Source organism: Neoarius graeffei, chromosome 1 (assembly GCF_027579695.1).
Source record: "Neoarius graeffei isolate fNeoGra1 chromosome 1, fNeoGra1.pri, whole genome shotgun sequence".
Taxonomy (NCBI): domain Eukaryota; kingdom Metazoa; phylum Chordata; class Actinopteri; order Siluriformes; family Ariidae; genus Neoarius; species Neoarius graeffei.
In genome coordinates, this window is record NC_083569.1 from 82331222 (window position 1) to 82343865 (window position 12644).

General features: G+C 40.7%; 1 protein-coding gene across 1 annotated transcript; it reads right to left on the reverse strand.

The window, feature by feature from the left end:
• Positions 1-360: 360 nt before the first annotated feature.
• Positions 361-12420, reverse strand: ankrd53 (ankyrin repeat domain 53). The gene is made up of 6 exons (XM_060925250.1): positions 12383-12420; positions 12122-12245; positions 3954-4153; positions 3573-3737; positions 1151-1271; positions 361-981 (listed from the first exon to the last, which is right to left on the reverse strand). Exons 1-6 carry the CDS (start codon positions 12394-12396, stop codon positions 424-426), a joined length of 1182 nt encoding a protein of 393 aa, XP_060781233.1. The 5' UTR covers positions 12397-12420; the 3' UTR covers positions 361-423.
• Between the last annotated feature and the right edge of the window lie 224 nt (positions 12421-12644).

Consider the following 12644-nt stretch of genomic DNA (forward strand, 5'->3'; position numbering starts at 1 on the left):
GGAATGATGTTCTTTAGTTTACACTTTTTTAACACTAAAAGCTTTTTATTAGAAATTTATGCATGCATTTCAGTTTCACTTAAAATGTAATTGGAATATTTTTTACTGGCAGATGGGAACAAAAAAGGTGCAAATTTTTAGTTCAAAAAATTTGCAAAGTATGTGCTTCTTGTCAGTCGAGAAACAATGTAGTCTCCTTCACTAAGAATACAAATTTAATATATTAAGGCAATGAATTCTTTTATTCAGAATCTGTCAAAAGTACAAACATTTTTTCTTGACAATAAGCTTTTTTTTTTGCGCCCATGTCATGTATCTTCAAAGAATATCTAAAAGGATTGAGTATGTAGTCTGTTGTAGAGTTCTGCCTGTGGCTGGATTGACCACCCCAGCCCTGTTCAGTCAGTCCAGTGATTGAAGTGTTCAGTAATGGCCAGGAAGGTTCTGGAAATCCTCAGCCAGATGCATTGCCACTTCGGTCCAAGGAGAAGCTTTAGTTCCCTGATTACTTCCTCGATGAGGCACATCCAGCACGCTGCTGCACTGGAACTGAAGTGGACCAGCAATTCGAGAGGGAAACTTGGATGGAAACAGACCTTTCTGAATGACATCCAGTGGTAGATCGGGTACCGGCTGTGGAACATCATCCCATGACGTGGTGTATTGGATGTGCCTATTTCCAAAACAGTGCAGAGTCACACACTGCTGCAGATCAGGCTCATCTACAGCTTTCTCTGGATGGACACCGATTCTCACCGTCTTAGATCTGTTGATGTTTGCTGGAGGAGGTCTTGATGGATTTAGTGAGATGTTCCATATTTCTCTTGACTCACTTGCATGATGTTTTTTGACAGGCTTAGCAGAATGGCAGCAGCGATGACTTAATGTCCACAAGCCTGTTGTAGGAGACTTGAGACAGGGAAGACCCTTCCTCTCAGCCCACTCGGACACTTTCTGTTTGTTCATGGCCTCTCTGGCTAACTGAAAGCTCAAAGGATTTAAAGGAGCATAAGTTAGCTTTTTTGTTCTATAATTTACGCACACGCCTCTATAACGTGACTATTGTATTATAAACACATTTTGCTATTACGGTTATAGTTCTTGATCATTTTGTTTTTCATTTTATTATAAATAAATAATTAAAAATAACCTTCTGCATTCCCTCTGCTTTTCTGTGCATCCTGATCATATTCTGTTTGAGGTTCTGTAGTTCTTGGCGTTTCTCCATGTCTCGCTTCTTATCAGTATGCCACATTGCGTTTTTAAGAATCCTCTCACACACACACACACACACACACACACACACACACACAAAAAAAAAATGTCTTAACAGTATAAATCTGAAGATTTGTCTGTCTAATCAAATACTTGACAAAATAGTAATATTAAGGCTCATCATTATTGGCATTTTGTACAGTGACATTTTTTGTTTGTTACTGTACCAAGTAAAGAAAAAATAGCCTCAATGAGGCTGTAACTCATACCGACCAAGATGCCCATAAAATCGTAAATATGACAGGTGACGTCACCATCTTGACAAATTTCATACACACCTGGGGAACACTGTATGTGAGTTTGATCAAAATCTGATCAATCCTGTAGGAGGAGGAGTGATTTTTGTAAATTGTGGATGGACAACGACAACAGACAACGTGATTGCATAAGCTCATCTGGCCTGGCCTGTGGCCGGATGAGGCTGTAGCTCATACCGGCCACTGCTATTGTGTGTGAGTTTGAAATCCGATCAATCCTGTAGGAGGAGTAACGATTTTTGTGAAATTGCATATGACCCCTGTGTTGCTGCATGCACGGTAGGTGGCGCCACCTGGTGAACAATTCTTGTAGGAATATGTCTTTTGAGTCTTCTGGGAGAGTTTCAGTGAAAACATCCTAGCAGTTTACGAACAGTAGTGTTTGGTGTGGCGAGTCACCCAAAATTTTCAAACACCCATAAAATGTTAAATATCACAGGTGGCACCACAGTCTTTACAACTTTTATACATACCAACCTGGGGAACATTCCATGAGTTTGATCAAAATCTGATCACTCCTGTAGGAGGAGTAGTGGTTTTCATGAAATTACATACGACCCCTGTGTAGCCTCATCTATGGTAGGTGGTGCCACCTGGTGAACAACTCTTGTTGGAATATGTTTTTAGTCTTCTGGGTGAGTTTCAGTGAAAACATCCCAGCAGTTTACGAAAAGTAGCATTTAATATGACGAGTCACCCCAAAATTTCAGATGCCCATAAAATCGTAAATATGACAGGTGGCGCCACCATCTTGACAACTTTCATGAGGCAGAGCCACGGGGAGCAGCCATTGCCGGCCGGAAGTGGTGTACAGTCATTGATTCTGGGTTATTGGGTGTGAGTAAACAAGCAGTGTTCTGTGGGTTGAGTTTCCCAGTCAAGTAACTTCAGAACACATTAAATAAATATAGATCTAATACTTGGAATAGATCTTTATTTTATTTGCCTGCGACCCTGTAGAACAGGATAAAGCGGCTAGAGATAATGAGATGAGATATCTATTATTTCATGGCATTATGTGCAAGTAGATTTGGTTGTACTTTGGGGTCGAAAGCTTTGCCAGTGAAGCTCGACAGGTTTAAAATGAGTAGGTCATGTATTGAGATAGATATCTTTGCGAGTTTTTTTATCATACAAGCATGATAAACATATTGACAGAAACTTTATACTTTACACTTTCCTATGTGCCTACTGACAAATAATATTAGTTTTTAAATTAGATGAAGCATAAAACTTGTCTCCTTACTCGGTCACACCAGAGCGCGCACTTCCACATTCATAAAAGACTATTCACATGGTAACGGCATGATAATCACTTTCACTTTTTCTGTTTCGATTGGTTTCTCTTTTGCAGCAGGAACGCCCACTGTAAACAGGATAAAATCTATCTGACATTCCACTAGAGATTAGGGAATATAGGGATATATTTGGGCTATAATTTGGGCTATTTGGAGGTAAAACTTGTTGCGAGATGGCACGCAGATTTTATGCGCTTCAGATGATTCATTTTATGATTCAGGACAGCGATTCGGTTCAATCTTGAGAACTGCGACACTGATGATGAACAGTGCCTCTTTTATTTGATTCTTTTTTTACTTCGACTCGATCCAGCCAAAGATCAGCTTGAGTAAGTGTAAATATTTTTTCTATTTCTTATGAGCAGATCGGTTGATAATGTGTTATCTTAGACTGGTGTTTGCAACACGGGGTCAGTGACCAGTCCACTGCAGCCCAGACAATCGGACAAACCAACGACTGTGCATCACTACCGGTGCTGGAACAGCCCGTGAAGGAGGCAGCATGTCGCTGACCATGCCTGACTGTCAGAGCAGTGACTTACAGTAAAACTCGCATGTACTTGACAAGAGCTTATGACGAATGTTATGTGATGGAACTACTGGTATCTTACGTGATCTTTTGAAATAGCTAGTAATTAAAATTCACTACAGGTACACTTTAATGAGAAAATGGCACTACATTTTCTGATAGATTATGAAACCTCTAACGACTGTCAAGCCTTTTGATGTCTTTGATGTTTACCTGGCAACAACCCTGTGACCCCACAGGCAAGCAAGTTCAAGTGGTGTGTGTCCTCGGCTATCACGTGCGTGAGTGTCTGCTCCAACCCGAAGCAGCGCTTCAACACACTCTCTCAGGCCTTCAGCTGCTGCCATGTGCAGTGGGGTCAGTCCTTCATCTGTGGAACTGGCAGCACATCAGCGATAACCTTTTATCCAATTTCAAAAACTTGGTGTCACCAATACTTTATCATACTAAAACATACACTGATTTCACATTTTGTGTGTGAGCATGTAGACTGGTACACATGCATGTTTATCGTATCCTTGGCACTGCAATTAACACTGACTTCAATGCCATGACAACAGTTGTTCTGTTATTGAATAAAATGCATTTTAGTACACATTGGGCTCTGCTCCATGTTTCAGCAGATATGTGAGGCAGCAGTGAGAGTTTGGTTTGCTCTCTGGGCTCAGTGCCATGTGTAATGGTGTCCGGCCATGCGGACATCTTGCATTCACGTCCACAGTACAAGATTCCAGAAGCAGCTTCAAGGAATTTAGTTGACCATGTTGAGCGGCCACGTGGAGCACTGTAAGACCCTGACACACACACACACACACAGAGGCATGGTTTTACATAAAATGCACATAAACACTGAACACTAAAATAAAGCTTTTCCACCAGACACACTTGTCGAGTGACACCTACTGTACATAAATACCTGAATTGAAATAGTTTACCCTTGTTGCCAGGATGTCAAGAGTACCAAACAGGGAAAAATAGGTGGCATTAGAAACAATGTGGCTCATTGAATGTGTGTGTGTGTGTGTTTATAATTAAATTCAGCTCACTCAATAAAGAAAAATACCAGTGTTTTTTCTTTCTTTCTGAAACCGCATATGGATGCATAGTAAAATATCCAGTACGCTCAAAATCCACACTGCTCAATTAGCATATATATGCTTACTGCATCAGGTATAACTTCACTGCATTGTAGAATATACATCATGTTCATAATTCATAATTAAAATATTGTCATAATTAGTTTTACTTGGGGGCGGCACGGTGGCGTAGTGGTTAGTGCTGTCGCCTCACAGCAAGAAGGTCCTGGGTTCGAGCCCCGGGGCCGGCGAGGGCCTTTCTGTGTGGAGTTTGCATGTTCTCCCCATGTCCACGTGGGTTTCCTCCAGGTGCTCCGGTTTCCCCCACAGTCCAAAGACATGCAGGTTAGGTTAACTGGTGACTCTAAATTGAGCGTAGGTGTGAATGTGAGTGTGAATGGTTGTCTGTGTCTATGTGTCAGCCCTGTGATGACCTGGCGACTTGTCCAGGGTGTACCCTGCCTTTCACCTGTAGTCAGCTGGGATAGGCTCCAGCTTGCCTGCGACCCTGTAGAAGGATAAAGCGGCTAGAGATAATGAGATGAGATGAGTTTTATTTGGGTTGTTTGCTGCAGTCAGCAATTATAGTGTGTGACAGCCAAATCAGTCTGCTGCTCAAATGGAGCCTTAGGAAGTAGACGGTAGTGACACTTTACCATAAAATAGACTATATTCCATATTGTTTGTTTTTGTATTTTGTGCCAAAGATATATAAAATTGATTTTGATTGATTTGATTGAAGTGTTTATTTCGAATATGAAAACCAAAAATAATAAAAAGAAAAATAAAACAAAACCTTTAAACATAATACATAGACATACATATTTGAAAAGGAGTGAGAAGTATAACTTATAAACTCCCACCCCTTCTCCTTAAATAATAACAATAACAAGCTTCCTTGTTACCTGTCTGTCTAGATGCTCATGCCTGATACTTATAGATAAATAAAATGTATTTCTGACTTTGTATTTAGAAAACCTAAATGTAATTTACATATATCCATACCCATATATCCATACATACGTGTGTGTGTGTATATATATATATATATATATATATATATATATATATATATATATACATACGTGTGTGTATATATATATATATATATATATATATATATATATATATATATATATAAAAAACACATACATACACATACATATACACATATACATCCCTATATACACACACCTCCCCATACATACATACCTACATACATATACCCATATAAAATATATCTATTATAAGCATACACCTTCACATACAGTACACACACACACAGACATGAAAAATAACAGAAAAGTGTTCTCATAACATTTAGTGCTACCCATCACCTCCCTCATCCCTGTACCTCTTGAAAATAGTATCTCTGAACCTCATTTTAAACTGTTTTATGTTTGGACACTGCTTCAACTCCATGGTGAACCTGTTCCATAGTCTCACCCCGCTAACTGAAACACAAAAACTCTTCCTATTTGTACAAAATAAAGTTAAATTAAAGTTAATTTTCTTTAAAAATTATATTCTACTAGTAGTTTAGGTAGTTATACAGTGAGTGTGCCTATCCCTGGTCACCACCCATTAAAAGGACTCCTACTTCCACAGGCGTGTTTATGCCACAAGAATGCCAATACTGCCAAGTCTGTGGAATTGGCTTCATTTTGACCTGCAAAGGATTGATTCTTTTGTCCAGGTGTTAATGTTTTAGATACACTAAATTATTTATCGATTTTCTACAAGTTAAGTAAGTAAGCATTTTTTAAAATGCAAACAGTAAAAGGCATAGGCTATTACACTTGCATGACTCATAAATTGGAGACAAGGACTCTGATTTTTTCTTTATTTTTTGTAACATGCTATAATAACTTGGCACAAGATTTTTATATCGGCATTAATTTTGTACTAATTTTGTCCAAGAGTGTCACACCTGCGCGCCTTGGCGTGTGCATCAGATAGACTCTCAGGCGCGCTTCGGACAGCGCACACGCCGTCAACAACTCGCACCCGTGCAATCAGCACACCTATATAAAGACTGTGAAAGCACACTTACTTTGCAAAGTATTGAGTTGCGTTGCTGACACATTACCGAGCCTTATTTCCTTCCTTGTTTGTTTTCCTATTTCTCACCTTTGATTCTGCTGAGTCTACGATAGCCTGTTTGTGCCTCACTCGACCTGTTGCCTGTTTCACCGTTTTACAATTTTGCCTGCCGTTCTGCATTGTATACCTGTTTTTACTTGTATTAATAAACACACCTTCTGTACTTACATCCATCTCCCAATCATCTCTGACAGAATACTTCGCACTCCCTGACAAAGAGAATGCACATTCACCTGTTCATACATCATGTTCAGGAACAAACTAAAGTTAATGGCGCTAAAATGCCTGGAGAGAAGGCCCTACAATTATCCACTTTGCTTATACAGACTTCTCGTGCAGTGGGAAAAAAAAATGCACTGCTATGTGTTCCATATGTAGAAGAACTATCGAGGAGACGACGGGAACAACCTCGAACTTCAATCGTCATTTGGTAAGACTCCACCCAGAGAAGGAAGTGACACACTATGTTCATTGCTCTGTTGATAGCAGGGTTTGCTTGCTGAGTGATGAACTAGCTAGTGTTAACCCTCTCTCATATTATTTGCCCTGTTGATAGTGGGCGTGGCTTGCTGAGCGATGAACTAGCTAGTGTTAACCCTCTCTCATATTATTTGCCCTGTTGATAGTGGGCGGGGCTTGCTGAGCGATGAACAAGCTTTTTATCTGTAGCCTATTAACTAAAACGGGGCAGTCGAGCAGTAACGTTAATCCAACACAGTAGCAGAGACGCTTTCACATAAAGGCAGCAACAGCCACCGTCAAATGATGCGCATGGAGTCTTGTTCTCGGACTTGACTCGGATCAATAGTGGACTCGAAATTTTCTTTAATGACTCGGACTTGAACACTGGGGACTTGAGACTGGACTCAGACTTGAGGTTTAGTGACTCGACTACAACACTGGTAGAAATCAGTATAAATAAAGTCCTGTAACTACAGTAAATGCACGTGGTGTACAATTAACAGGCTTTGTTTACTGTAAGAATATACTTGTGGCTCCCCTGCTTCCCTGCCAACTGTGTAACTGTGTATCAGTCTTGACCAACCCAGACTGTGTACTGTCTAGCCCGGGGTTAGCCACTGGGGTTTTATTTTTCTCTATTTATTTGTACTTTGTCAGCTTATATGAATGGTTGGCTTGTTTTCCTTGGCTGTTTGTTGCTTGTTACTTGAACAGAATATTACACTAAGTGTTATTCTGCCACTTGTACATTTGACACAAGAACTTTCCTGTCTAGAAGTTCAGTACTTTGTGTACCTGACTTTTGCACTTGTTGTATGTCGCTCTGGATAAGAACGTCTGCTAAATGCCATGTAATGTAATGTGTCAAAATAAATCCTTATACTCGTGTTCATAGTTTAGGAACATGGTGAAAGAACTTTTAAAGAAAGCTTTACACCACAGCATTGCCACCTCTCAGGTCCAGTGTCACTAATTGACTCCTGAGCTCAGGTTATCATCTGTGGGTTTACTCAGGGATGTCCGGTTTCCTCCCAACTCACAAAAACATGGCTGCAGGTGGATTCTTCTTCAGTGTTCTGCCTGATGGCAGGGTTGCTCTGAAGTTTTAAAACCATCAAAGTTTCTAGGGAAGAATTACAGTAGTGATTTCCCATTGCCTTCTACTGGATTATTATTATAGAGGCTTTCTCCTCTCAATCATTCACACACACAGACAAATTAGAGTAGCCAATTAGCCTAACCTGCATGTCTTTGGACTGTGGGGGAAACGGGAGCACCCAGAGGAAACCCACACAGACATGGGGAGAACTCCATACAGAAAGGCCCCCATCAGCCACTGGGCTCAAACCCAGAACCTTCTTGCTGTGAGGTAATAGTGCTAACCACTACACCACTGTGCTATGCAGTCCTGCAGGTGGAGTGCCTATTCTAAATTGCTCATAGGTATGAATGAGTGTGTGAAATTGTGTATGCATAGTGCCATGCGATGGACAGGCATTCAATTAACACAGTCTCTCACTCCATCCTCTTGCAGCGGCTCTCTGAGTTCACTGGACTATCAGGCACAGCACTTCTCTGGTTTCACTCATACTTATCCAACCGGCAACAATTCATCACACTCAAAAACTCCCGTTCCACCACAGCAACCATCAGCCACGGCGTTCCGCAAGGTTCGGTGCTTGGCCCTCTTCTCTTCACCATATACATGCTCCCTCTTGGACGCATTATTCGCTCCCATGATCTCGGCTTCCATTGCTACGCCGACGACATACAACTATACATCAGCACCAAACCCTCTGCTCAGCTCCCCCCACACCTCTCATTCTATGTCTGCAAGACATCAAAACATGGATGACCAACAATCTTCTCAAGCTGAACAGCAATAAAACTGAGCTCATGGTGGTGGCACCAGCACCACTGCTCAGGAAGGTTGGAGATTTCCATCTGGACATTGATGGCTGCTCCATCACTCCATCCCATGAAGTCCGTAACCTGGGTGTCATCTTGGATTCATCACTATCATTCCAGTCTCATATCAAAAAAGTCACTAAATCTGCTTTCTTCCATCTCCGAAACATCTCCAGACTCAGGCCCTTACTTTCAAACACAGTTACAGAGACTCTCACTCATGCCTTTATCTCCTCCCGTCTAGACTATTGCAATGCTATTCTGCTTGGTCTACCCAACAAGGCCATAGACACTGCAATATGTCCAGAACTCTGCTGCCAGGATCCTTACAGGCACTAGGCCCTGGCAGCACATCACCCCCATTCTCAAACAGCTTCACTGGCTCCCCATCAAATCTAGCATCATCTACAAAGTCCTCCTCCTCACTTTCAAGTCCCTGCATGGCCTGGCCCCCCATTACCTCTCTGAGCTCCTCCACCCCTATACTCCCTCAAGATCCCTGTGGTCCTCATCCAAGGGCCAGCTGGTCATTCCTCGTTCCAGACTTAAGGCCACCAGTGACAGAGCATTTCATGTAGCTGCTCCATTTCTGTGGAACAAACTACCCAACACCATTCAGCATGCCCCTTCACTGGCAGTGTTTAAGCAACATCTCAAAACACATCTTTTCTTGGAGGCCTTTGGCTGCTAGTTTCCATAAGCACATACACCTACATACGCACCTACACACACCTACACAGATACCTTGTTAAGCGACCTTGGGTGTTTTGAAAGGCGCTATATAAAACGAAAGTATTATTATTATTATTATTATTAATTAACAGTTATTCCATGAAATTGAGTTGTACATGAGCTGAAAGCCAATGAGATGCGTAGTGCTGAGTTGTCTATAAGCCATGTATGATGAGATTGAGTGGAATAACTGTTTTAGTCTATCCACATTCACTGGATTTTGAGAAACAGAGCATTTTGATTTGTATTTTTTGCTAATTCGATAAATAATATCCATTGTCGGACACAAAATGGCCGACAAAATCATTTCTGCTGAGGAATTTTTTTGTAAAAAAAAATGTTATAATGATAATTCTTGAAAAATAAAAAAGATATGTTCTTATCAATAATTTAATTCCATATTTTATTGTTGTTTGTAATTTTGGGGTTTTGTTTTCGAATAGAGTTTTCATGTCATCCTCGGTTGGTTCAGCAACACGCTCAGCCATTTTGTTTTTCTCTACTCATGGTACAGTGGTGCTTGAAAGTTTGTGAACCCTTTAGAATTTTCTATATTTCTGCATAAATATGACCAAAAACATCATCAGATTTTCACCCAAGTCCTAAAAGTAGATAAAGAGAACCCAGTTAAATAAATGAGACAAAAATATTATACTTGGTCATTTATTTATTGAGGAAAATGATCCAATATTACATATCTGTGAGTGGCAAAAGTATGTGAACCTCTAGGATTAGCAGTAAATTTGAAGGTGAAATTAGAGTCAGGTGTTTTCAATCAATGGGATGACAATCTGGTGTGAGTGGGCACCCTGTTTTATTTAAAGAACAGGGATCTATCAAAGTCTGATCTTCACAACACATGTTTGTGGAAGTGTATCATGGCATGAACAAAGGAGATTTCTGAGGACCTCAGAAAAAGCATTGTTGATGCTCATCAGGCTGGAAAAGGTTACAAAACCATCTCTAAAGAGTTTGGACTCCACCAATCCACAGTCAGACAGATTGTGTACAAATGGAGGAAATTCAAGACCCTTGTTACCCTCCCTAGGAGTGGTCGACCAACAAAGATCACTCCAAGAGCAAGCCGTGTAATAGTCGGCGAGGTCACAAAGGACCCCAGGGTAACTTCTAAGCAACTGAAGGCCTCTCTCACATTGGCTAATGTTAATGTTCATGAGTCCACCATCAGGAGAACACTGAACAACAATGGTGTGCATGGCAGGGTTGCAAGGAGAAAGCCACTGCTCTCCAAAAAGAACATTGCTGCTTGTCTGTAGTTTGCTAAAGATCATGTGGACAAGCCAGAAGGCTATTGGAAAAATGTTTTGTGGATGGATGAGTTCAAAATAGAACTTTTTGGTTTAAATGAGAAGCGTTATGTTTGGAGAAAGGAAAACACTGCATTCCAGCATAAGAACCTTATCCCATCTGTGAAACATGGTGGTGGTAGTATCATGGTTTGGGCCTGTTTTGCTGCATCTGGGCCAGGATGGCTTGTCATCATTGATGGAACAATGAATTCTGAATTATACCAGCGAATTCTAAAGGAAAATGTCAGGACATCTGTCCATGAACTGAATCTCAAGAGAAGGTGGACCATGCAGCAAGACAATGACCCTAAGCACACAAGTCGTTCTACCAAAGAATGCTTAAAGAAGAATAAAGTTAATGTTTTGGAATGGCCAAGTCAAAGTCCTGACCTTAATCCAATGGAAATGTTGTGGAAGGACCTGAAGTGAGCAGTTCATGTGAGGAAACCCACCAACATCCCAGAGTTGAAGCTGTTCTGTACGGAGGAATGGGCTAAAATTCCTCCAAGCCGGTGTGCAGGACTGATCAACAGTTACCGCAAATGTTTAGTTGCAGTTATTGCTGCACAAGGGGGTCACACCAGATACTGAAAGCAAAGGTTCACATACTTTTGCCATTCGCAGATATGTAATATTGGATCATTTTCCTCAATAAGTAAATGACCAAGTATAATATTTTTGTCTCATTTGTTTCACTGGGTTCTCTTTATCTACTTTTAGGACTTGTGTGAAAATCTGATGATGTTTTAGGTCATATTTATGCAGGAATATAGAAAATTCTAAAGGGTTCACAAACTTTCAAGCACCACTGTATATAAGCTGATATCCTAGTAGTAGTGTAGCCAATCAGAGTGTGTGATTGCTCATATCCACTTAATGTGGACAGAATAATCTCAATTGTATTCCTGCTTTGGAACAGGATCTGGACCCCCTCCACTGCAGCCCTGACCAAGATAAAGTGGAACTGAAAGTGAATGAATGGATGAATTGTATGATGTTCAACACATCAGTTCAGTTATAGTCAGGATGTTGATTAATCATTAGTTGTACAGACCTGGCAACCCTGGGAGAAATCAGGGATAACTCGGATTAGCATACTTCATATTAGCAACCATAATACCAGGAGACCTTTGTTCATTTTAATCCGTGAGCAGTCTTATTAAGCTGGCACCTGTTTATTCAGCTGCTGGTTTGGTGACTGCACTCTCTCCAGACATAAACACAGCCACTCAGGATCTCCAGACACTGCGGCATGAAACAAGTCTCCAGTTGGGAGCTTTTGCTTTCCTGCAGGGCTAAAAATCAGCACAAGCACAGGAGAGACTTCTAATTTACAATAGAAGCCTTACATTTTTTTGGTTTCCAGTATGTCTCAAATAATGACTTCTAAAAAAAAAAGTCAAAGGTAAGTAAGAGAACCACAATAACTTACCACTGTCCCTCCATGGCAGATTTGTTGACCTTTTCCTGCTGTTACTATGGTGATACTTGTGTGGTAGCAACCTAAAAGGATAAAGGTGTGTTTGTGTAGTGCATTACAAATATGAAGCTACAATAACAAGCTCGAAAGAGTGCAAAAATAAAAACTTAAACACTAGATTAATTTTATTATTCAACACTTCGGATAGAAGCGTCTGCTGAATAAATAAATAAAACCTCAATAGAACGTGAAGGCGGTGGCACGGTGGTGTAAT